Consider the following 27,711-nt stretch of genomic DNA (forward strand, 5'->3'; position numbering starts at 1 on the left):
GAGGTGTTTCAGGCACGTCCAGCTGGGAGGAGGCCTCGGGAAGACCCAGGACTAGGTGGAGAGATTACATCTCCACACTGGCCTGGGAACGCCTGGGGTCGCCCAGTCAGAGCTGGTTAATGTGGCTCGGGATAGGGAAGTTTGGGGCCCCCTGCTGGAGCAGCTGCCCCCGCGACCCGACTTCGGATAAGCGGTTGAAGATGGATGGATGGATGGATGGGAAGGTTAATGTTATTAAAATGAATTGTATTCCAAAATTCAACTACCTGCTACTGTCTCTCCCTATGGATGTCCCCCTCTCTTATTTCAAGCAATTTGATAGCATAGCGAAGTCCTTCATTTGGAATGGTAAACGTCCCAGATTATATTTCAGTAAATTTTATAGGCCAACTGACAAAGGTGGGCTAGGCCTACCCAAGATTTTGTTTTATTATTATGCATGCGGTTTCAAACGTTTGGCACATTGGTCACTTCCACTTGAGAGCCCCTCCCTGGTTTTGTATTGAACAGGAAGTTTTTGCACCTATTTCGCCATTGCAAAGCCTTTCCATCAAACTAATAGAAGAAGTTACACCGTTATCTCGCAATTGCACTTGGTATGAACAAAAAAAGTGTCCTGCGCGTTAAATTCAGACATTTAAATATTGCCTCATTTATTCATTTGGCAAATGCTTTTATCCAAAACGACTTACAAAAGAGCATATGGCTGAACCCAAAATTATGTATTAATATGCCCCTTTCTGCTGGTCAGAGTGGATTGTGAGGGAGGTTAATAAACTTGGTGACCTATATGAGAGTGGAGTGTTGAGATCGTTTGAAAAATTGGTTCAACATTTTGGGATTCCCAGATCTCAGTTCTTTAGGTATTTACAGCTGCGCCACCTGGTCTGTACTATTTTTGGGAGTAGCATACTCCCTAAAGCGGCAGATATTCTGGGAGTGGTGATTACTGCTTTTGGAAAAGGTCATGAGGCATCAGTGTATTACTCCCTGCTAAATCAGAGTCTGGGGGACAGAGCTTTAATTTCTGTCAAGAGATTATGGGAGGAAGATTTAAACTTGGTATTGGAGGAGGGAGAGTGGGCTAGGATAAAAAAAAAAAAAGGCAAGTCTGTATCTAAAGATGCAAGGGTACATCTTATGCAATTCATCATTTTACATAGATTCTATTGGACCCCCTCTAGATTGCATAGGCTTGGTCTTACAGACACACCCACCTGCTGGCGATGCCAATCAGAAGATGGAGACACAACCCATGTTTTTTAGTGGTGTGTTAAGATCCATGAATTTTGGTTGAAGGTTCAGAGTTTTATGTGTGACGTATTGGGCACTCAAATTTCATTGTGCCCCAGACCCTGTATTTTTGGCGATGGGGCGGTCATCAACTTAGGAAATAAACACAAAAGATTGGGTCAGGCCAGTGTTATGATCGCAAGACAAGTTGTTTTAAGGAGATGGAAGTCAGCTGGAGCGCTCCCATTTCAGGAGTGTTGCTCGGAGATGGGGTGGGTGGCGGCTTTCGAAGAAGGGTCATCTAGAAGACTGGGGAATTTGGTTTTGTTTGTTGGGAAATGGGTCAAATATTTGCAGTTCAAATATGGGGCAGTGGAGAGAGAGGTGTAGTTATAGATATATATATATATATTCACACACACATTAACATTTATTTAGTTTTTTTGTGTATGTGTTCATGTGTGACTACAAGGGGTGTTTGTTGAGGGTCGGGTGGGTTTGGGGGATTGGGAGGAGGGGGGGTGGTAGTGGGGCTTAAATATTGACTGTGTATATATATATATATGTTTTGCTTTTCATGAATCATTAAACATTGTTTCAGTGTGAATCAATAAAAAAAGTTCTATCATTGCAATCAATATTTGTGGTCCATTTTTCCAGTTTATTTTGTCAACTTTTAGGATTACTAACATATGGATGACCTCAAAGCTAAAATACGTGAACTAAAAGCCACATAACTTATCATGGGGTCCTCAATGCCAAGTTTAAACATGGTCAATGATGTTCAGCAGTGTCATCACTACACACAAGTAATGTACATTTAGTGTAAGTGGTATTGAACATACCCTGCAAAGTCCAAGTCATCATCCTTGAACTCGGTGAAGAAGCTGTCTCCTTCATAAGCATCTGAGAAGACAAAGCAATGGTCAGGATCCGAACAACAAAAGGAAACAGAGGATATAAAGGGCGTTTCCCAAAAATAGGATGGAAAATGGTGCCTGAAACACTTAAACATTGTCAAAAGAAGTGCTTAACATTCAAGTCAAATAAAATATTACTTTATTTGATATGAGTTTACATTTAAAATTAAAGCAACCCTGTCACCAAAAGGTGTAAATATAATTTAAAACTCCAATTTCTGTTATTTTGCAATTTTGCAATCAACATTACATAGACACAATTTATCAAATTAAATATATGAAGAAGAAAAAAAAAAAACAGCAGAATGGATTACAGAGTTGCAATCAGGTTTGAGAGGGTTACTTTTGAAATGTATTACACAACAGATTTCTGAGTACATACTGTAAAATGTAATTAGTAACATTTCGTAAGATTACTCAAGGTCAGTAACATAGTTACTTAAATAACTTTGGATTATGGCCGCCTTGGCATATGTTTTCACTTGTTTGGACTATATACACAAGTTAATTAGTGAAAATTCTGTACTGTAAGTGCAGTTCAGTAAGACAAAAAACACATGTATATACATTCTCTAAAAAAGTTAAATATATATCGTATGCAGTGTTGCTTCTAAAAGGAGACAAAGTAAATTTATCTTGTTTTAAGTATTTTTAGATATAAAAAATACAAAAACAACAGAAAATCCAATCAAGAATTAATTTAGCAGTATACTGTATATTTGCCCTAATATCAGAAGTCTAACTAACTAACCTAGAATTGTGCTTAGCATAAAGCTAAATGTTCACATGAAAATTTAGACAAGGTTAACTATTTCTGCTTTTCAAAGAGTGTACACAACATCTTTTTCCGATCGTATGTGGATTTGGTCTATTAAGCTATCAAAGGAAAAGCTCCTCAATCACGTCAAAACCAACTTTTCACTCACAACTGTGTGAAAGCGCACCCTGTGTCTGCTGTAAAGTTCCTGGAATATTCACAGCAAATTTCTTCGTTATTTGTTCAGAGCTAAAAATACATTTGAAACAGCTGAGCAACGGCATACTTTACGCAAACATTCAGACACCAGCAACAACACTGGGGGAGGCATTTTTAAGGAGCATTTTAATATAAGAATGTGCAAGACTACATGTAAAAAATCAACTAATATAACATCAGAATGTGTTATCAATAACTAGTCTTCCATACAAGGATTTTTAGTGGAAAAAGGTTTAGCGCATTAAAATATTTACCGATATAGCTGATAGAAATACAAATTATGGGTACAATTTCACAAGTGTAGACATCCTTTTTTCATGTAACTTTAGCACAAATTCTATGTTGATACTTCAAATGCAGTGAACAAACTAGTTTGGAAATTTCTTTGTGGGGGAAAAAAAAAAAAAAAAGTTTCATATTGCAGTTTAGCTTTTAGCACCAAATCAAAAAAAACAGCGTGGTTGGAACTTAAAGAGTATGAAAAGATTTTATTCCTTTTGTAGACCAAATTAAATATAAAAAATAATTTGCATGACATTTTCTTGGAAAATATCTCTAAGCAAATTATCATAAAGATGTAGGCAATTTTGCACCAGCGCGGTAATAACTAAAAACGCTGTTGTGTTCATGTTCACTGACATCAACTGACTGAGTCCGACAACTATTTCCAGTTTAATTGTTCAAAGTAAGTGGAGCTCGATGGTCACACCTACTGATAATGTGAACCAATGGTAGTGAAGTGTTTAGCAGCCTGCATGAAGTTTTCCTGAAAGTTTGTGCTAACGAGCAGTTACGAACAACCAAAAAGAACTCAAAAACACCTTTGTTTTGGCCAGACTTTGTTCAAAATTATGCTGTTCTTTGATTTCATATGAGGAATGCTGGGGCTTTAACGCATCATAAAGTGTTTCACTGCTGTTCAAATGCCCCTTGGGTTGCATCATTTATATGGATTGTTTTCCAACAGAATAGACTAAATATTAAATAAACAATGGACACATGATGCCATGCGAAGATCTGACGTGTGAACGCCGAACTCCATGCACTTTGCTAGTTTTAATAGTTTTTATGACATAAGCCGTTGAGATTCGATACACTGTTCCATAACTATTCTAGGAGGACAATGTCAAAAAAAAAAATTCTTGCTTCTGAGATAATCTTGGAGGAGCTTGGTGAAGTAATTAAGGCTTTGCTACAGGCAAGGCTCGAGGGCCAAAATGCTTTGCCGCTGAATTTTTTAGATCTTATGCTACAGAACTGGCTCCACTTTTGGTAAAAGTTTATACAGAATCATTAAAGAACTGAAAGCTTCAGCCAACCATGATACAAGCCCAAGATCCAAGTGAGTGTTACTGTCCAATTTCCCTGATCCAGCTAGATGTTAAAATATTGTCAAAAATGATGTCTAACCGATTCAGTAGTTATGACATCTATTAAACAAATAGATAAGGTGGGGTTTATTTGGGCCATAGCTCTTCTGATAACATTAGGCGTTTCATCAGTATAATGTGGCAAATGATCAGACTCCGGTCTCCAGATATTTTACTCTGTATAGGGGCAACTGGGAGGGTTAACCTCTTTCCCCATTATGTTCTGTCTTGCCCTGGAACCATTAGAAGCCGCGATAACAAAGGAGGATAATTTTCCATAGGTGGTGATGGGAGATGTGGTGGCAGGAGGTGTGGCGCACAAGCTTTTGCTTTACGCAGATAAAATTTTATTAATTGTCTCCGATCCTACTAGATCTATGACTTGCCTCCACAGTCCTTTTCTAAGTTCTCAGAATACAGAGTTAATTGGTCTAAATCCAAAGCTTTGGCTCTGACAGTGTACTGCCCAGCAATGGATTTTCAGCAGGGCGCCATCCAGTGGCCCAAACAGGGCATTAAGTATTTGGGTATTTTATTCCCAGCAAATTTGTGTGATTTATTTAGAGTTAATTTTGACACTTTAATAAAAAGGTTTGAGCGATATGGGCAGGTGGGCTTCATTACATTTATCTATGATTATTTATGAGAAGGTTAATGTTATTAAAATGAACTGTATTCCAAAATTGAACTACCTGCTACAAAATCTCCCTGTAGATGTCCCCCTCTCTTATTTCAAGCAATTTGATAGCATAAACCATGAAAATATGGTTCAACATTTTGGGATCCACAGGTCTCAATTATTTAGGTATTTACAGCTGTGCCACCTGCTTTGTACTAGTTTTTGGAGTAGCATACTCCCCCTAAAGCGGCAGATACTCAGAGTGGTGATTCCTGCTTTTGGAAAAGGTCAAGATGCATCAATGTATTACTCCCTGCTAATTCAGAGTCTGGGGGATGGAGGTTCAACTTCTTTTAAGAGATTATGGGAGAGATTTAAACTTAAAGCTATTTGGCATTTTTGGAAGGTTCTCGGGGAGGGGAAGTGGAGAGAGGTGTGTAGTTTTAAATGTGTGTGATTATTTTATTTTTAATATATACATATTTTTTGTGTGTATTCTCAAGTTGAACCACAGGGATATTCATTGAGGGTCAGGTTGGGGTTGTGGATTGGAAGGGGGAAAGGGAATAATGGGGGTTAAAAGTTGATTCGGTGTATATTTTTCTGTTTCATATGTGTGAATCAATAAAGTGTTAATCTGAAAAAACAAACAATGGACAGTAAAATGCAAAGAAATCTCTTGAGTAATCAAAATACTTTTAGAGTGTACCTTCTGAATACAAACTTTAATTTGTTACTGTAGTGGAATATAGATAATAATTGTGTATTTAAAATACTGGGATTAATGTAAAATGCTAAAGATGTATGGTAAAGACATCAACTGTACCGAGCAGTTTTTCAAACTCGTCATCCTCCACGTCCTCCACACTCTCGTCATCTGCATCTCTGCTCGGCCTTTTAAAACATTTTTCTGTTTCTCGCTTCTTAAAGTACCTGACACATAAAACAATATGAAGATTATTTTCACAGTATCTTGAATGATGGCAGTCAATTACAGTTGGGTGTTTCTTCTACTATGGACAATTTTGTCATCAGACAGCAAACTCCCTTAAAAAAAAGTTGACACTAGTTTAACAGGAGACATGCATGCATTACTGTAGAATTGTCATTTTATAATTTATAAACCATCTCTCAAATTATGCTGTGTTCTCTAGAAAATTTATTCATTACATTTTAAACATTTTTGGAATAAAAGGCCAACTCCTTTTGCTATGAAGAATTTCATATAGGGATGTGCAGAATGACTAATTTCACTGTCTAAGAATCCATCAGAAAACAGTCAAAAAAATGTTTAATGTTTATGCAACCAATTTAAAATAATCCAACACTAAATTCTGCTGAAAAGGAGCATTTATCTGTGTCATGCTTGCATTGCATCATGATCATTGTACATTATATATATAGAACAGGCTTTGACACGCATTCACTGAATCAACATTAGCAATACAGTCATATTTATTGAACAATTGAATGAATTGTGCAGGACTAATAGAGAACCCTAATAGCCTGTTCTAAGTGTAATTCACCAAGTAAATGCCTATGGTCTAATATGACAGATGTTCGGTTAAGAACGTTACATTTATGATGTAAAACAATATAGCTAGGATAGAAAAATACGCTTTTGGAAAATGTACAATAAATCGAATGTATTGTTCGAAACATGATGTGCACCAGAATAAAAGATAGTTTAACAAGTTAAGCAGTCGGCACATAGCCTTCTTGGTCAGCAGGGTAAAAGTAATAAACAAAAATAGGCATTCCTAGCCAAAAATAGTAATTTTTTTATTAGAGCAAAATTAACATCAACATGCTCTGATTAAAGACATGACCTGATTCATCCTTCACTTAAAATCCAACTCTGCAGGAAAATAAGCATGCACAGATTTAAGGTAGACTGAAATGTGAAAACATCCATAGCAATTCACAAGCCAACATTTTGGAAATCCACTTCCCACACCACCACCGAAGTGATTTCCATTGCTACAGATGTGGCTTTTAAAAATGAGCGGATTATTGTCATGCGATTATTACAGAAATATATTACTATTGTGTGACAATACTACTACAATTACACTTCACAGCCAGTTCAATTCGATTATTTGTGAAGGCCTACTACAGATCTATACAAAATCTATAATACATATCCCACAGCAGATTTATGTAACAAAGAAAAAAGTGCTGTGTAATTGTCTAGATGCATTTACTGACCTGTAGAAGAACAGCTCATCCACAGGTATCTGACTCTCCTCTCTGGCCAGATATTCCTCACAGTTCACTATGACAATACAATTTTCCATCATTTCCTGTTGCTATGTCTCATAAGTAAAATGAATATTTTATAATAAAATGGATGGTTGTAATATCTGATTGAATGAACCATATATAAAGATTTTTAAATTAAACCATAAACCACAGGGGTGTGCAAGGCTGTGCATCACATGAATTTACCACAGTTAAAGGTGATGTATGCAATTACAACTCAGCACAGCAGCTACAAAACAGTGTTTACAAACAACTTTTGGATGTCTACACTTCTTAATCTCGCCATGCCCCTTTTGTCTGACAGTGTGGCAGAGGAATCTGGACCGATAACATCGAACAGCAGCTATATGTGCAGGTGGTCCAGTTATTAATAATACTCTATTTTCAGAGTTTCGGCAGTCAAACTGCTAAGAAATTATAGCTGGCCACATAAAACGACCAAGCAGAAGCATCTGGCAACCAGTCGCTTCTGCAGTGAACTGAACAAATGTTTTATGTAGCTAATGAATATCCTGAAAATTATAACATTTATTTTGTTCAAGGTGATTAAATAAATATATAAAAATCAATAAATGTCCAATAAGTGAAAGGATAGTATTTGAGATAAAAAGTCCACCATAAACATGTTTTTCTTAAGTGGGGTGAATAGATTTATGAAAATTATTTAAAGTGGGCTAACACATTACAATGAAGATTCATTTGTTTATAGAATGCTTAAGATGTAATGAAATGTCAAATGTAATTGAAATGAACAAGAAATTATGCACCCTTTTCTGAAGTGGTTAATCTGAATAAGCATCATCTTAATTTGCTACTTAAAAAAACATCTTGTGGTCTCAAAAGTATAAATTGACAAATTGTGCACTATAACTAATGCCCCGTTGAATTTTGGCCCTAATATCTGTGATGGTGAAAGGAAGAAGGGATATTTTCTTCAGTAACATGGATTTCTACCATTTATCGGACAAGCTCAACAGCACATTACAGGCAGCCACTCCCCAAACTCACACCATTGGTTGATAAAGCGTCACTCAAAATGTAAAAAAAAAAAATCTGATAGTGGTAAAGAGACACTGTTTAGAAATCACTTAATTATACATGACATACTTAGTCACTGCAAATAAACTGGAATGGGAGAAAGATCCTTAACCTTTAAGAGGTTTTCTTAGTCTTAGTTTAGTAAATCACCTTAACCATAGCAAAATAACTATAACACAGCCTCGAGTGGCTCATGCTTTTACAACATGGAGGAAACGTGATGATAAAAGACACAAATGTTCAATAAATTGTTACATTTATTGATGATAATAATTGGAATAAACAATTCTTCCACCATGTAATGAAGTTAATTAACCTGTAGTCTGTTTGTGGTTGCCAAGTAATGTAGCAACTTGGTGCATTAATAAAGAATGTGCTGTTACAGGTTCGGTTCTTTGTCATTTTATGGCTTTAAACCCGGCTCATCCAATCATAGAGTAGGATCTATCAATTTATAATAGCCGATAAACACACATTCGTGACTGTGCATCAAATAAATTCTATATTAATGCATCATCCATAAACAGTTATATTACTTGACAGAGGAATTGCTTATTCCAATTTATAATTTTAATTATAATGGAATAGTTCCCCCCAAAATAATTTCTTTCTAGTCCTTTAATAAATTAACTATTTGTTGAACATTGGTGTCATTTGTCATATATATATATATATATATATATATATTTTATTTATTTATTTTTTTTTAAACATTGCAGGACTCACCGGGTAATGACTGAATATGGTTGGTCACTCTCCTGTATTTGGGCTGCATCAGTGTAGCATCTGTGTTTTCTACAATGCACAGGACTAATTTAGCACAGTGTAGAAAGACACCAGTTTGAGGGTTCAAATTGTCATTTTGAGCTTACTTACGTTTTCCCTTTGCTTGCTTCGGATTCCTGAATACGAAGCGATCTAAGAAACGGATTAGTGTAAAGTCCTGTAGTGGATCCCCTGTATACTGAATGAACTCTCCCTGAAACAAAAAGTAAAACAAATAAAAATTCAAAAAGATGTACAACGACAGTGAAAAAAGATGTAAAAACAATGTCTACTTGTACAATTTAGAATTGTAAAGAAAGTCGATACTAAAATTTTAAACATTTAAGAATGGCAGTTTTTTTTTTTGTAAAACATTAAATTACAAATTATAAAAGTATAAAAGATTTGGTGGGGAATCAGACAAGCCATGCATCTAAATACAGGGTTCGTCCACATTTTGACTTGATATGTTTTAACCCTTAAGTAATATGTAATTCAGCACTGTTTGAACAACAGTCAAAACATACACCTTATACACTACCACTAAATAAATGACACACAGCGACTGCTTTGTAATAAATCACACGTTTTTCCCCTTCTGTTTCGTCATTGTTTTTTCTTTGTCCTCCTCTCCCCTCATCATTTGTATGTCTCGATGTCATTATTGGAAGTCTTCTCATTTGTGCTCACTATTTATAACACAATCTTTTTAATGACCTATGGTTTAATTTACTGCATAGAATTTAAATTAATAAACAATTACAAGTTTGTTCAGCAGGGTACAAATCTAACTTTATTGCCCAAATTTGCCTGGCAAATTTTTGCAATCCACTTTTCCCCACTAAAATCGAGTGGGGGAAAATTTATTGATCTATGCATGTACAGTAAAATGTTAATTGATGGATTTAAAGCTAATTAACCTCAAAGCACCTGCTGAGATGGACAGATCATTTGCAGTGCTCACATATATATATATATATATATATATATATATATATATATATATATATATATATATATATATGACAAATTATGACACAAAACAGCTCGCGAGCTGAATTGAATCATTTTGTGTCTTGTGCATTAATGGTTTAAAATCGCTTGAATGTTAAAATTGGCAAGGTGCATTTGTCTGTTCAAGCCTAAGAAGAGATGAAAGAGAACGTGCTTCAGGGCATGTGCACTGTCTGTATGCGTGTTAAAATGTATCAGCACATTAGTTTAGAATGGCAGTTAAATAACCTGTACAATAGTGTAAAACATGCAAATCACCCGATCAATACTATCCAGATGACAAACATAACTTGTGAAAATAAGAAAGCTCTGTGGAAATAAAGCGAACTGAACACAAAGCACCTCCTGAACTGAGATGTCTGAGGTCATTTGTAGCACTCAAAGAGGATACTGAAAAAAATATATATACAGAAACAAAGAAAGACTGAAAAGCTTTTACTGCACATCTCCGTACAAACAGCATGTCATACTGCCACAAACGCCGGTGAAGATTCCCCTATTGGCCACCGGAGGTCTCCATCAACCGAATACTAACTTTACACCTTGAACTCCATTTCCCATAATCCCCGTACTGATGCCGATTACCTGCTCACCTGTTCCTGATGTACTCAAACTATTTAAGTCTCACTATCACTCAGTATCATTGCGAAGTCTTGATTTGCCTCGGCTAGATTACTGAATGTTTACCATTCCGTGTCTTGATTACCTGTGTTTGACTCTACTTTTGATATGTACCGTTTACGTCTGTTTGCTGCCTGCCTACTGTTGTGTTTGCCTGGATTACTGACATTGTTGTTTGCTGCCTGCCCTGAACCTCTGCCTATCTCACTCCGTTTCTGCCCTGCCTCTAATATTACTGTTTGCCTGGATTACTCGGCCTATGCCTGTATGTACTCTGTGTTTGTTGTGTTTAATAAACTGCACATGGATCCCACTCAACCTTGTTACACATACATGCACATAGATGGCTTTTCAGTCATCTGTTCTTAATAATATAATAAAGCGTGCTTCTTCAAGCAAATGTCTGTGTGTCTACGGGCAAATTATTTGTAATATTAATTTGATAAAATGATAGCCTTATAATAACACTAATTTAATACATTAATGGAAAACAAGCAAAATATCGTCTTGACATGGTCAAAGGCATCAGCTATTGGCGATCACTCTGACAATCGGCAATCCCCGAGATCATCCTCTAACGACACAAGTCTAATGTGCATTTCTCTCTATAAATTAGCAAAATGTTCAGACAGTCTCCTGGCTGGTTTTTCTGACACATTCAGAATCATTACCACTTTTGCAGGTGCAATGTGTAAAGCTCGTTTTGCTGCGGCTCGCCTCATGAGTGCAATTGTAAAATTTATATTTTAAAGGCTTATTAATATGCTTTAGTATTTCTCTTTAATGTAGAACAGTGTTAGCAATTTTACTTACAACATTCTTTCTCAGCCCTGGAACTCAAACCATTTTCTGATGCCCCCCAAAAAATATATAAGTAATTAATATCATATTAATATCATAAACGTGCAACAACTAGTCATCTAATGGCTTAAACTAATGCCTACTAGGAAAATCTTATATAGATGCCTTTCAAATAGCGGATACTAGTGTTGTCACAGTACCAAAATTTCAGTATTCGGTACCGATACCAGTGAAAATCCACGGTTCTCGGTACCAATTTCAGTACCAAACCAAAGTTTAATTTAGACTAAATTTACAAGAAAAAAATCCATGGTTCTCGGTACCAAAGCAAAACACAAAAACATGCTAATTGAACAACACACTATTTTTATTAATAAAGGTAAACAATGCCATTCTTTATACTTATTTAAAATTGTGTTTCAAGTTTTTCCACAACTAATAAATGAAAATAAATTACACACCTAAAAAACAACAAGCCATGACTGAATAAACACTCAGTGTTATATTTATAAACTTAAACATTTTTATAAATGAAAAGGTCATTTAAAAAAACCTCTGGTGTGTCATTTAAAAAAAACCTTCATGTCCTCCTGTTTTTTTTTTTTTTTTAACCCTAATAAAATGTATAGTAGCATTAAATAGTTAATAAAGAAGCTTCATTCTAACACTCATTATATTTGCGTTAGCTGCACCACGTAACATTATGCTAATGATTTACTACACGGCTAACATGTGTTTATTTCAATCCGACATTCAAATTAAAATATGGTATATAACTCAAAACAGAACCTCTAAATTTGAAATTAATTTGAAACTTACCTGCTTGAACTCTTTCATTAGACCCGGGTGTCGGTCTTTAAGGTGTTTTATCAAGTTTGATGTGTTTCCTGCTTTTGAGAGAAAACTTCGATGACATCGTTTGCAAATTGGTTTTTGATGATCTATGATGTTCCCCTCGTCATCAGCCGCAAATCCGAAATATTTCCACACATGGCTCTTTCCTCCTTTCTTATCAACAAGAGCAGTCACCACAGCAGCGCCGGCGGTCGCCATGTCTCAGCGCTTTCATGAGGGGGACGCAACTTCACGCGCTTCGTGCGTGCATGCGCGAACTTTGACCGGGTACTCGGTACCACTGGTACTTGGTACCGAGACGTTTTTTTTTTTTTTAGTACCGACTTGGTACCGAAGTACCGAATATTTTGACAACACTAGCGGATACCACTCTTTCTCCAATGCGGAGGAGGAATGGGTCAATGGGATCATTTTCAGGCCTTTATAACTATAAGGGAGAATGTGTATACCAACTACAGGAGATCTAGCAACCAGATCTCCAAGTTTGAATAAGATGGGAAACTATGGGACCAGGGGAGGGGTATCATAGAAATAAAGCAATTAATTTGGGGCAAAACATTCATTTTAACAATAGAGAAATGGGCCTGAAGAGAGTTGGCTAGGTTAGCCCATCATCTGTCCAGATCACTCTTGATGTCATTGCATAATTCTGAAATGTTGTGTATACGGTTCAAAGAGGGCAATATTTGTATCCCAAGATACTTAAAGTACTGGAGAACGCGAATATTGGTTGGAAACGTTTTAGCTGATTAATTTAAAGGTAGAAGGGCAGATTTAGACCAGTTGACATTAGTAACCTTAGTAGACTGGAACCTTAGTAGACTGGAATAGACAGTAGTCTAAGGGCAGTGGTGGCTCAGCGGTTAAGGCTCTGGGTTACTGACCAGGCACACAAGCCCCAACACACCACTGTTGGGCCCTTGAGCAAGGCCCTTGAACCTATATGCTCCAGGTGCGCCGTATCATGGCTGAACCTGCACTTTGACCCCAGCTTAGCTGGGATATGTGAAAAAAAAAAAAATTTCACCATGTATATGCAGAAATGTATGTATAATGTGTAACAATTTATCAATTTATTTATTTATTATTTATAGTGGATTTTCCATGAAAGCCAATACATATAATGCCACATGGTGGGACATATCGTGAGCAGAATTAGATTGTATCTAAGTAAACTGTCAAATCATCCAGGCTAGAGGCTCAAGGGAAAGAGCAAAAAGAGCTGGACTATGAGGGCACCCGTCGAGAAGACCTAGTGATAGGGAGCGATAAGGAAAGTAGTTGTCCTTTGAGTACTAACACTGTGGGTAAAGGAACCTAATCATATGTATAAAAACCTTACTGAAACCCATGTTTTCCAGAAAAGACCACAAGAATGACCATTCCATTCTGTCAAAGGGTTTCATTGCATTGAGGGACAGCACTACTGATGGAGCCTTAGCACCTACTGCCGCATTGGTTATATGAAGGTGTCTGACATAGTCAATTGCCAATTAAGATTAATAAATACTGTCTGAACACAATTAACTAACAATGGCATGTAATCCTGAATGTGAACCTTACCATAAATCTTCAAATCGGAATTTACCAGACTAAAGGACCTATAGTTTTGCACATTCTGTAGAATCTTTATCTTTCTTTATAAGTAGGGTTATCGGACTTCCGGATGGCGCGGACGCGATCAGCAGCATAAGTTAGAGGCTCCCAGAAGGTCTTACTCCCCTGAAATAAATACTGGTTATCCAGTTAGGAAAAGTTTTCATTTACAACATGAGAGGGGGGAACAGGAGAAAGACAAAAGGAAAATCGCAACAAAACCCGAAGATAGATGATAAATCTCCGATTGAATGTGGAGATACTGACGACGGTGCTAGCAAGCAAGCTAACCATGAGACCATGGAAGCCATCCAAGCTAACATTATTGCAGAGATAAAGGCGGTTCGTTTGGAATTGAAAAGAATTTACCGAAACAATGGGGCCACTAAAGAAGGAGCTGGTAGACTTTAGGGAAGACGTTAACCAGAAGCTAAATGCGATTGCTACCGATTTTAAAGAAATAACCAACAGAGTCGAGAGACAGAGCAGAGAGTGGCTGACATGGAGGAGCGGGGCGCAGAAAACAGTGAGTTGCTTTCCCACACTTTGGAGCTCCAAGACAAATTACAAGCCCAGCTGACGGACTTGGAGTCGCGCTCACGCAGAAACAACATACGCATCCACGGGATCCCAGAGGGAGCCGAGGGAGACAACGTACAGGAGTTCTTAGAGATATTTATTAAAGCGGAGCTGTCCCTCCCTGATGTCAACTTTGCTATACAACGCTGTCACTGGTCCCTGGGAGCCAAACCACCGCAAGGCGCTAACCCGAGGTCTATAGTTGTCTATTTCCTGGAGTATAAAACCAAAGAACTGGTGCTCCGCACCGCCTGGAAAAAGAATAACACCCAGTACGACGGGAGAAAAGTGTTTTTCAAGCAAGACTACCCAACCGAAATAGTTATGAAAAGAAAGGCTTACTCCACCATCAGAAAGGCACTTAAAAGAACAGGGGCTCCGTTTTCAGACTCTTCACCCAGCGAGACTTAAGAGTGTTTCTCGACACAGGTACAGTTATATACAACAGCGCATCAGAGGCGATGGAGGACCTGAAGAAAAGGGGACTGATGCCGAACGGCGGAATCGGGACCCCGGCGGGAGAATGTGCCACAGATACAACGAGACTGAGACAACCTGCCTGGGAAACGACAGGTGCTACATCGCGTCATCACCGAGATGCACGCATGAAACGCATCCAGGAGAAACTAAAGGGATTTCGACACAACGAAGGTGCTATGAGTGACTGAGTAACTTTTGAAAAGGCCGGTAAGAGTATAGCCTCCACATTTCTACGTCGAACTGTATTTCCATAAGACCAGGCGAATTTTCCTATTTATGTAAGTTAGAGAAATTTAAACTGACCACATCTGGGAATTTATGTCTGTTTTTCTATGTGGACTGTTCTGATTTCATGTAGTCAGAGATTTTGGTCCATGCTTAGAGGGGCCCCTTCCAGATGTAGGGTTTCCCCTCTTGTTTTTGAAGTAGAATTCATACTTCAGAGATGGAAGTCACTAATGTTAAATGTTTGTATTCATGTGTTAAGTTTTATTTCAAATCACAGAAGTTCATTTGTTCAGGCCTTTCAGGGATACTTAAACATCTTGGTAAACTTTTTTTTCTTCTCTATTGACTAAAATGCCTCATCAAAAATATAGAATAATCACCCTTAATGTAAACGGATTACATAATCCTATAAAAAGAAGTAATCGCCAAAATGAAAAGAGAAAAACGAGACATTATTTTCTGGCAAGAAACACATCTTTCAAATATTGAACATGAAAAGTTGCGGAAAATGGGTTTCAAAAACTCATATCACTCCTCCTTCGAAAGAGAAAGAGGAAGTTGGCTGTAGCTGGAACATCCAGCTACAGCCAACCTTGGACTCCTCAAATAGAATAAAAAACATAAAACCTGAAGCGTATATGCTAAAAAACTGCTTAAAGAAATAGGAATGATAGACATATGGAGGGAACTCCACCCATATGATAAACATTTTACTTTTGTTTCCCACCCTCACTCCGCATACTCAAGAATTGACTATTTTTTTTATGCTAAATTCAGATAGACATAGGATTATAAATTGCGATATAGGGGTAAGAGACATTTCTGACCATGCAGGGGTGTACTTGACATTGCATTTAGACAACAAGCCCAAAGAGACTTTGTGGAGATTTAACACTAGCCTTCTGAATGACCCTCAATGTCAAAAGTATATAAAGACAGAATTTAAAGATTATATGACCTATAATGATAATGGAGCAGTATCCTCTAGTACATTATGGGATGCTGCAAAAGCTGTTATTAGAGGTAAACTTATGATGTGGTCGGCTCAGAAGAAAAAGGAAAAAAGAGAGACAAATTAAGGACTTGACTGAAAAGTTAAAATCACTGGAGAGTAAACATATGGAGTATAATGACCCTAATATTCTAAATGACATAACGAAGACTAAACAAACCTTAAATGACCTATATGAAAACCAAGTAGAGAAGAGAGCTAAACTAATTAAACAAAATTTCTATGAAAATGGCCCAAAATCTAAGAAACTACTTGCATGGAGAATACGAAAGCAACAGGCAGAGAGATCTATACATAAAGTGAAGGACCCCAGAACCAATGAGATGTACCATAATTTGGAAGACATACAAAATGCCTTTGAAACGTACTACACAAAATGATATGCTCAACCTCGGACAACAGAGTCAGCTGTCATGTCATCCTTTCTAACATCTTTGGATTTACCATCTTTAGGGACAGAGAAAAATAAAATAATAACCCAGGAGATAACAGAAGATGAAATAAACAAGGCAATATCAAGATTGAAAGCGAATAAAATGCCAGGTGCCGATGGGTACCCATCTGAATGGTATAAAAATCCTCAGGGAAACAATAACACCAATGCTCAAGGATTGCTTTAACTATGTTCTTGGAGGTGGCGAGACCCCGCTGTCCTGGAGACAAGCAGTAATCTCAGTGATCCCTAAAATGGGTAAAAACAAAACGGATTTTAGCTCTTATAGACCCATATCAGTTTTAAATATAGATTATAGATTATATGCGTCAATACTAGCAAAACGATTGGAAAACATAATCCCGGATCTGATAGACACAGACCAGACAGGCTTTGTAAAAAACAGGCAAACCCAGGACAATGTAAGACGGGCTCTCCACCTCATTGATCATATGACAAACAGTGACATGGAATCGGTGGTTATAAGTCTTGACGCTGAAAAGGCTTTTGATTCTGTCCGATGGGAATATTTATACTTGGTCCTTAAGCGTTTTGGTTTCGATGACCAGGTAATTAGATGTTTGAACTCCCTATATTCCTCTCCTACGGCTAGAATTAAAATAAATGGGGACTTATCCAAAACAATATTTCTTGAAAGGGGATGCTGACAGGGATGCCCCCTCAGTCCCACTCTATTTGCCCTCTTCATAGAGCCTCTGGCGCAGGCAATCAGAGATGATAAGGATATAACGGGGGTATTGATAGGAGACACACAATATAAGATATGTGCATATGTGGACGACATACTCGTGACACTAACCAATCCTAATGCAAGTTTGCCCAAATTATTATCTCTTCTTAAAGAATTTGGTTCATATTCCGGCTATAAATTAAATCTGCATAAAACTCAAACGCTTACTTTCAACTACGAACCACAAGAAAACATTTATAAAATCTGTCAATTTAAATGGAAAGGTAATACTATTAAATATTTAAGGGTACACATACCTATAACCACATTTATAACCACAATTACATTCCTATACAGCTGATATTAGAGCAGACTTAAACCGTTGGTCATTATTACCAATGAACATGCATAACCGAATAGATGCTATAAAGATGAATATACTACCCAGGCTGCTTTTTCTTTTTCAATCATTGCCTGTAGAAGTGCCTCTCAAACAATTCAGTGAATGGAATAGAATTATCTCATCCTTTATTTGGGGAAAACAAAAACCAAGGATTAGATTTCAAACATTACAACTCCCCTAGGACAAAGATGGTATGGTTCTACCGTGCTTGGAAGATTATTATAGAGCAGCACAGTTACGTTCTCTGGTTTGTTGGTGTGACCCCGAGTGTGATGCCAAATGGAAGGACATAGAGCAAAATCAAATACTATACTGGGTGAAAAAACTCTCCTGAAGAAACATCTGAACAAACTAATTGGATGGCAGCCCCTTTTAACGTCTGGCACAAACTACTTAAAAATAAGGAATTTGAAAGAAATACACGAATATTACGTTGGGTGGAATATGATACAGAATTTGCACCAGCTAGTCTGGACAGTAGATTCAAGCAATGGACTAATTCAGGTATCACTTCGTACTGTATGATATCCTCTACTGACGGTTTGGATGCCTTTAAAAAACTCATAGATACATACTATTTAGGGAAGGAAGATTTCTTCAGATACCTTCATTTGAGACACCACTTTGATAAACATATTAAAACTACTGGAGAGAAGGGAACAGACCTGATTAGAATATTCATCGACGCATATAAGGGTAATACCAGCAGAAAACTGATTTCCAAGTTATATTCATATTTACAGTTGGACAGGGGACTCTCAACAATGTATGTAAAAATGAGGTGGGAAAAAGAAGCTAGCATAAAGATAAGTGGGGATGACTGGTTGAATGTATGCAGAACACAATCTACCACCTCTAGCTCAGGTCTGTGGAGGGAATTCACTTGGAAAAACACTAAGATTCTTTATAACCCCCAATATAAAAAAAGTCACAGAGCAATAATCCTGAACATGGTCAGTGTTGGAGAGTGTGTGGTAATATGTCGGCTGGTCATTATCATATCTTTTGGGAGTGTCCTATTATTTCCTTGTATTTTGTAGAGGTTGTGACGGCAATTAGGTCAATAATCGGCTCAGAGCTTGAGTTTAATTTCAGCGTTATGTATTTAGGAAATCTACCAACAGGACTGAGAAAGGCAGATAGATATTTGTTACAAATACTCTTAGCAGGTAGCAAGAAAACAATAACTAGGAAATGGCTAAGTAAAGAATCCCCGACAATTGCTGAATGGATAGAAATAGTGCGGGAAATTTATGTTATGGAAAATTTGACTTTCTCTCTGAGACATGCCAGGAGTAAATGTGAAGCATATTGGGAAAAATTGATATTTTATCTGAATACAAATTGAGATGTATTTGTCTTTTTTTTTTTTTTTTCTCTCTCCCTGTTTTACATGATGTTGAGCATTTCTGTTAATCTATGACGTATTTGCCTGGTATTCCTTGGTCTGTCTGTTTTTGTTTTTGTTTTTTTTTTGTCAAAAAACAAAACAAAAAAAAGTAAAAAAAAAAAAGTAGGGTTATCAGGGCAGTATTGAAATCTCTTGAAAAGCTGCCTTTTTCAATTGAAACTGTTATGATGTCTAAGAGCAAAGGACCCAATTTATTCAAGAATACAGCATAAAACACGGGAGGTATCTCATCTATACCAGGCGATGTATTCCTTTGCATGGCAAGTGCCACCTCTTTCAATTCCTCTAAAGAAATGTGGTTATCAAGAAGAGTGGAATCTTCTGCTGCCAGCCATGGTAAATGCAGGTTTTTATTTTTTGTCTTTAACAATTTTATTGATTCCATATCAATATAAATACACAAAATCAACTTTTATAAATTATTGTTGGAATTCCTGAGCATGAGGAAGGCTGAGATATGGTGAAATTCCTAGACAAGCTCTTTCTGAGTCTGCTCGACATAACAGGCCATAAGCTGTAAATTGAGCAAGCTCAAAAATTCCCGGCTCGGACATCCACTGAGGGAGACAAGTCCCAATCAATTCTGGCCAAAGTTCTGAGATCATCTGATAAAGATCTTGTGTTATGAGAGGTGTGGAGTAAAGGAAAGCTTTCTTGGAAGAACCACAGCATTTTCTTGTTCCCAGCCTTTGCAAATTCGACAAGAGAGAAACATGACCAACTCAAGGAATGCAAGAATCTCTTACATCAATGGAAGTTGGCTTTTGCATTGATGTTTCTGGCTAAACTGAGAATAGATACTAAGGATGGCACAAAGTATTTACATTTCCCCAGCAAGCATTATCCTTCATAAAAGACATTGGAGTAAGCCATTTGGTGATTTTCATGTTACTGCCTAGTAGACATGTCTCATCGAACATACACTTGACTGTTCGAGGAAGCTGGGCACCTTTTTTATTTTATATCCAAGTCCCTCATTACATCTGTTGTTGATTGCTCAATTGGAAACCTTTTACTGAGTTTAGAGGTGTAGCCATATACAGAGAAAAATAAATCATACAGTTGCCACACTTTAATGTATCCCTTTTTCAAAATACGGAATTCCAACAAAATGTTAAAGGCTGAAATAAATGTTTACTAACCACTAACCATTAGAACTCCCTAAACTGATGAGTGAGCAACTCTTGATTCCAAGATAAACTTGGGGGAGCTTGCTGAGGAAATTAAGGCTACGGGGCCAGAAGCCTTTGCCACAGAATATTTTAGATCTTATGCTACAGACCTGGCTCCACTTTTGTTAGAAGTTTATACAGAATCATTTAAGAATTAAAAGCTTTCGCCAACCATGACACAAGCCGGGATCAGTCCGATTCTTAAAAAGGACAAAGATCAAAACGAGTGTAAGAGTGTCCAATATCCCTGATCCAGCTAGATGTAAAAGTATTGTCAAAAATTCTGGCTAACCGATTAAGTTAGTGAGGTTTATTCAGGGCCACAGCTCTTGAAAATATACAGGATCGGGAATACTTTTATTGGATGGATTAAGTTACGTTATAGACACCTGGTAGCGGCGGTACAAACAAATGGATTCATTTAAGATTTTACTCCTGATAGGGGCACCCGGTAGTGTTGCCCTCTTTCCCCATTATTTTTCTGTCTTGCCCTGGAACCATTAGCAGCCGCGATAAGAAGGGAAGATGATTTTCCAGAGGTGGTGGCGGGAGGTATGGCACATAAGCTTTTGCTTTACACTGATGATATTATTATTCATACTATTCATATCCACACCCACCTGCTGGCGATGCAAATCAGAAGATGGAGATACAACCCATGTTTTTTGGTGGTGTGTTCAGAGTTATATGTGTGGCGTATTGGGCACTCAAATTTTATTTTGCCCCAGACTCTGTATTTTGGGTGATGGGATGGTCATCGACATGGGGGATAAACACATAGAAAATTGGGTTCTGATCAGTGTTATGATTGGTAGGCAGGTTATTTTAAGAGGATGGAAGTCGGATGGAGCACCCTCATTTCCGGAGTGGTGTGCAGAGATGGGGAGGGTGGCAGCTTTAGAGTAGGTGTCAAGTAGAAGGCTGGGGTTGTGGGATTTGTTTGATAGGAAATGGGGTAATTAGCATTTTTGGGGGACTCGTGGGGAAGGGCTGTGGAGAGAGAAGTTTAGTTTTAATCATTTATATTTATTATATTTTCTTTTTTGTTTTCTTTTTGGTGTGTGTGCATTCTTATATTCTACAGGGGTGTTCGTTGGGGGTCAGGGTGGGGTTACATTTTGATTCAATGTATATATGGTGTGTTTTTCTTTGTTACATATTAACTCTTACACTCACTTGGATCTCTGTCTTTAAGAATCAGACTGATCTGGGCTCGTGTCATGTTTGGTGGAAGCTTACCATTCTTTAATGATTCCAAATAAACATCTAGCAAAAGTGGAGCCAGTTCTGTTGCTTAAATTCAGTGGCAAAGCCATCTGGCTCTGAAGACTTACCTGTAGTCAAGGCCTTAATTACCTCGACAAGCTCCCCGAAGGTTATCTCTGAATCAAGAGACTTTTTTTGCGCAGTCATCGGTTTAGGAAGTTCTATTGGTTCCACAAAGTTTCTAATATCCTCATCAGTAGACAAAGATGTGGAACTATATACATCAAAATAGAATTCTTTAAAAGCATTATTAATATCAATGGCTGATGTACATATTTCACCACCAGCAGATTTCACTGAGGGAATGGTAAAAAAAAAAAAGACTTATATTATATTTATATATATTATATATCAAGCTAGACGTTTTCTGCCTTGTCCCCTGACTCAAAATATGACTGTCTTGCCCTGAATAGCCAAAACTCCACCTTCCGCAACAAAATAGTATTATATACATTTCAAATGGGTCAATTCCCTGAGGCCATTAGATGACATTCTGTGCTTCAGCTTGGTCTCTGCATTTTTTATATTCCCCTCCAATTCCACGATTTCTTGTGCTTTGAATTTTTTGGTGAATGAGGTATACTGTATGATCCGGCCCATAAGAACTGCCTTAATTGCCTCACAAGCCATGCCCACAGAGGATTCTGAGGACCAGTTGGTCTCCATACAGACATTGATTTCAGCCTTTAACATTTGTTGGAATTCAGGATTTTGCAAAGGGTATACATCCAAGCACCAACTATATGAATTCCTTTTCTCCATCTGTGTCAACACCTCTAAACACACCAGGGTGTGATCCGAGACTAAAATGTTTCCAATTGAGCGATCAGCAACTGATGAAATGAGGGACTTTTAAAAAAAAAAATATTCTAGAGTAAATTCTATGGACTGATGTATACATAAAATGTATAGACCAAGGTTTTTACACATCCTATGAAGTGTCAATGTTCTTCTAACGGGCTTGAACACTTTTGCTTCACTGTGATCAAAGACTGAGTCCATCAAAAGATTAAAGTCTCCTTCCGATATTATATCATGAGGGGTGCCAGTGATTTGCAACAACCATTCAAGATCTATAAAAAAAAAGCGCAAGATATTTTTTTTTCTGCCAGAGCAAAGATGCTGGTCTGTTTATGTGGTACGTTCATCCCATCGCAATTCCATGCTAGAATAGATAGTTCACCCATGATTATCATCAACTGTTCTCACAGCAGCCACCGACAATCTAAATATGACAATATATTGCCAACAGCCACATTCACTGAAGTTGCATATATGGTCTCTAAGGTATAATGAAATTACCCTCTCCTCGCCAGACATTGCTAAGCACTGTGAGCGTTTCCCAAGGTGTGACAAAATATTACAAAGACCAATGAGTTTTCCCGGTAACACTAATACATCAATGTGAAAAGTGAAAGAAAAAAACGACAATACAAAACCTAATGACAAAGATAAATAAAAGAAACATTCAAATCTTACTGATCCGTGACCATTTATGGGTATGGGCAGAAAAGACTTAACTCCAACCCAGCATCTTAACACCTTATTGGTCCGACGTGGCGAACTCGACCCATGGTGTGTTTCAGAGGTTTATGTTTTTGAAAGATAAAACTCCAAAAAAAAAAAAAAGTAAACATAATACATATATTTGGAAAGCTGAGATACTCGTGATTCGAACGATGTAAACCTTTTTAAGATACAATCACAACAGCAGGTACAATCTATATCTTTGTCAGACCACCAACATATAAACAAACAATAACAAAATTTAGGCAACTCACCTATGACGCCTCAAAGTAGCCCACTGAGCCATAACTTCCCGACAAAAACGGTGTCGTTTCATTGTCAAATGTCCAAACGATCAAATCAAGTAAAATGTTTAGTCCAAATCACATTATTACATCAATAAATATCCACAGACTCTTGTTGCATCATTTCAAAGCACCTGGCAGCTGTGCCTAATCTTTCACGTATTATCGGTAATAACTTCAGTTCAGATGTAAACATTTCCTATATCCGGTATCAAAATGGAAGCACGCACTCTGACCTTTCGATTGACACCTCATTTGACCCAATAGGAGCTTCCATGTCCTATCCAAAGCCTTCAATACCCAACCACAGTCTGTGTCGAATGTAAGGGCATACCCACATTCCTTTGTTTACTGATCAAACCAATTACATCGAAGAGTGGAAATGACTGACGCATCGTATAGCCAATGAAATTCTGAAAACAGTGATATGCAGCTTCAGTCGGAAGATTACAGGATGGTTCTGTAATGTGTGTGCGCAAAATTGCCTTGCCATTACAGAGTATGTCAGGTCTGCGCGTAAAAATATTGGAGAGCTGTTTTGGAACTGTTTACACATTTGTCGATTTAAATATGGTGAAACGGACGCGAAAAACAGGATTTTCACCCCAGGATGTGATATAAAAAGGCATTCATTGTCAAAATTCTGAGTTTGGAGATGAAATTTCTGAAAACAATATGGATGATTTGGAGGCAGAGGAAATATGGAGAGATGAGACATGGCTCTGGACAAGTAAGTGTTTTCTTGTGTTTTATAACATATATTACTGTATATTCCGCATAAATAAGCTTTAGTTTGAATAATGAACACATTTTGTAATTACCCTTTGTCGTGTGTTTCCTCAGTGAGTGTTTGAACCGTTTGTGCGTGTTTTTTGTATTTGTATGTGCGTGTGTGAGGTTTTAGTTCATTGTTTGTTTCAGATCTATTGACATGCTATATAGATGTTTTGTATATTTACTGTAAATATATATATATAAATGGACGCGAAATATATATATATAAATAAATCAATAAATATAAGTTGAAAATAAGAATATATGTTGTGTTTGAGAGTCTCTTTGTTACAATGCGGGGAGGTGGGGGAGGTGTAGGCCCATCTATTTGTTACAATGCTGAATTGATGGGGGGAGGTGTAGGCCCATCTCTTTGTTCCATAGTACATTGGCAAAGTATACAGTATTTACAGTAAATATACATACAATAATGCATATTTACACACTCGAAAAGAAAAACTATATATATATATATATATATATATATATATATATATATATATATATATATATAATACAGAAAAGATGGAAAAGTTGTGTCTAGCTTTGTAAATTACATTTATTCTCCCCCACTCAGCAAGCGGCCACATAAAGTGGAGCAGCAGGACAGCACCTCATCAAGAGAGGAGGGCTTTCAGAGAGACCCTTGCTGAGGAGCATGGCAGAGTTGGGGTCTCACTCCACAGCCAGACCCGTATAGAGCAGATCACAGGCCGTTGCACGTCACCAAATCTTGCACCGCTGGTCGTCTGAAGTGCAGGCAGTGTCATGCAAAGACACCAGTGAAGTACTCTTCCTGTGTTCTGCCTTTGTGCTTTGTACCCAAATGTGACTGCTACAATGACTGGCATGTTGCTAGAAACATGTACAATTTTATAATGGTTTGTAAATACTTTGTGTAAAAATTCATGTAAATAGTTTGTTGTGTATTTTTTATATAAACAAATTGTCCACCATAGCACTAGTTTTGACTCTTTTATATGCACAACATTTAGTTTCAAGAAGGGAAAAGGCACTCTAATGTGTTTATGCATCAGTTACTCTGTGTCAGCAAAACTAATAGTGGATCTGGATATGGAATATGATAGCTCTAAGTGTCATCTTTCATTAGAGCCCAAAATTATGACTGTACGTTGAAGCGTTCAAAAGTAGGAGCCTTTTTGTCCTAGGTTACCAAAGGGTCCTTTTGGAGTATCCAAAAGGCACTTTTGTAAAACGCCTGGGTGTACCCTTAGAAAAACATGTGTAAAATATTCATTTTTTATGGTATTGTTCTAAAATTTGAACTTGGACTAGGTAAGGCTTCATGCTGTGATCCCATTGTGTTCTCAAGCTAATAGCTACAAGTTATAGTCATCTGCAGGCATCTGTATGCAAAAAAATTTTCAGGCGGAAAAAAAAAACTTCTATTTCATTGTGTTCAAACTTCTATTACTCAGAATCAGTAGCACTTACAGTAATTCTGACTGCTGGGGAAAAAACAGAGTGTCCCCTTTCAAATGTGACCAAAACCATGCATGTACTCCAAACGGTTCAAGAACAGCTTTAAATTTACTTTGGGTATGCCTTGATTAGGCGTTTTAGGCTAATTTTACAGGATTGGGAAGAGGTTAACAGATTAACAAAACCGTTGATATCAAACTGTAATATCAAATATTCAAATTTAGAAAAATCTCACCAGAATGAGACAATATAAATAGGTAAAAAACAGGCCAAGAAATAAACTGCATTTCGTACCATTGTTCTTGGACCACAATTTGACAAATCTGAGGATCGATAACTATGTGAGTTTACTAGTACCATGGTGGAGCTTCCAAGCGATATTAGACATACAGCTCTGGAAAAAATTAGAGACCACTGCAAAATGATCAGTTTCTCTGGAATTACTATTTATCGGTATGTGTTTGAGTAAAATTTACATTTTAGTTTTATTCTATAAAGTACTGACAACAATCCTCCCAAATTTCAAATAAAAATATTGTCAATTAGAGCATTTATTTGCAGAACATGACAACTGGTCAAATAACAAAAAGGTTTTCAGACCTCGAATAATGCACAGAAAACAAGTTCAAATTCATTTTTAAACACAATACTAACGTTCTGGGGTCTGAGGGTGTTTTGAGCCCTGGAGAAGTTTTGACATGCCTTGACATTTGTGCTTTTTTCAGTTGCATATTAATATTAATGGCTAAATGGTTATGAAAAACTAATGGTTTTTGAAAAAACAAAAAATTTTAAGTCATTGAAATAAGGCCATATAACACATAATAAATATTTGTCCACAAGACTTTTGAGAACTGGATCTTGTAGCCTAGAGTTTTTGCTACAAAATTATGTGAAAATCATCCTGATCACTCATTCATACAAAACAATATAGTAATTTAACTTTTGTAAGACAATTTTAGTGTTGAAAGGTCATATGCGAGGAGGCGTGAACGATCATGAATATGGATTGTGTTTCACACCTGAAGAGACAAATGACCCCTCCCCTGGACCTATCAATGAGGAATGTGACAGAAAGAGAATGAATGTGAGGAGACTTAATGATCAAAATCAAGTTTTAAGTTAAAGTAATCTGACTATATATTTTCTTTACATAAAGATTTTATACCTACACTACCATTTAAAAGAAGTCTCTTCTGCTCACCAAGAATGCATTTATTTGATCCAAAAAACAGTAAAACCATTGTGTGAACTCTTTTTACAATTTAAAAGAACAGTTTTCTATAAAGAATATGTTGTAAAATGCAATTTGCGATCAAAGCTGAATTTTCAGCATCATTACTGCATTGTCTCAAGCCCCTTCAGAAATCATTATAATAGGCTGATTTTCTAATATGGGCATATTTAAAAGGCATTTTACTCATTTAACCTGAACACATATTTGCAAGCACAAGCTTTGTTGATGAGGCAGCATAAACGCTAGTTAAAATATAATTTAAACATTCATATTATTTTTATATCATATTTACACTCACCTAAAGGATTATTAGGAACACCTGTTCAAGTTCTCATTAATGCAATTATCTAATCAACCAATCACATGGCAGTTGCTTCAATGCATTTAGGGGTGTGGTCCTGGTCAAGACAATCTCCTGAACTCCAAACTGAATGTCAGAATGGGAAATAAAGGTGATTCAAGTAATTTTGAGCGTGGCATGGTTGTTGGTGCCAGACGGGCCGGTCTGAGTATTTCACAATCTGCTCAGTTACTGGGATTTTCACGCACAACCATTTTTAGGGTTTACTAAGAATGGTGTGAAAAGGGAAAAACATCCAGTATGCGGCAGTCCTGTGGGCGAAAATGCCTTGTTGCTAGAGGTCAGAGGAGAATGGGCCGACTGATTCAAGCTGATAGAAGAGCAACTTTGCCTGAAATAA

At 37.1% G+C, this 27,711-nt stretch overlaps 1 protein-coding gene across 2 annotated transcripts in view; it reads right to left on the bottom strand.

Annotated features, from left to right (window-relative positions):
• Window positions 1-27,711, bottom strand: part of cebpz (CCAAT enhancer binding protein zeta) — a 166,103-nt gene that overhangs the window by 55,303 nt on the left and 83,089 nt on the right. For both annotated transcript variants that reach the window (XM_052098572.1, XM_052098571.1), the window contains exons 7-11: window positions 9,295-9,397; window positions 9,145-9,213; window positions 7,327-7,393; window positions 5,945-6,051; window positions 2,079-2,139 (exon numbers count right to left, since the gene is read on the bottom strand). In XM_052098572.1, coding sequence (XP_051954532.1) covers window positions 2,079-2,139; window positions 5,945-6,051; window positions 7,327-7,393; window positions 9,145-9,213; window positions 9,295-9,397 — 407 coding nt within the window. The remainder of the gene's footprint in view (window positions 1-2,078; window positions 2,140-5,944; window positions 6,052-7,326; window positions 7,394-9,144; window positions 9,214-9,294; window positions 9,398-27,711) is intronic.

This window comes from Xyrauchen texanus, chromosome 30, assembly GCF_025860055.1.
Source record: "Xyrauchen texanus isolate HMW12.3.18 chromosome 30, RBS_HiC_50CHRs, whole genome shotgun sequence".
Lineage (NCBI taxonomy): Eukaryota > Metazoa > Chordata > Actinopteri > Cypriniformes > Catostomidae > Xyrauchen > Xyrauchen texanus.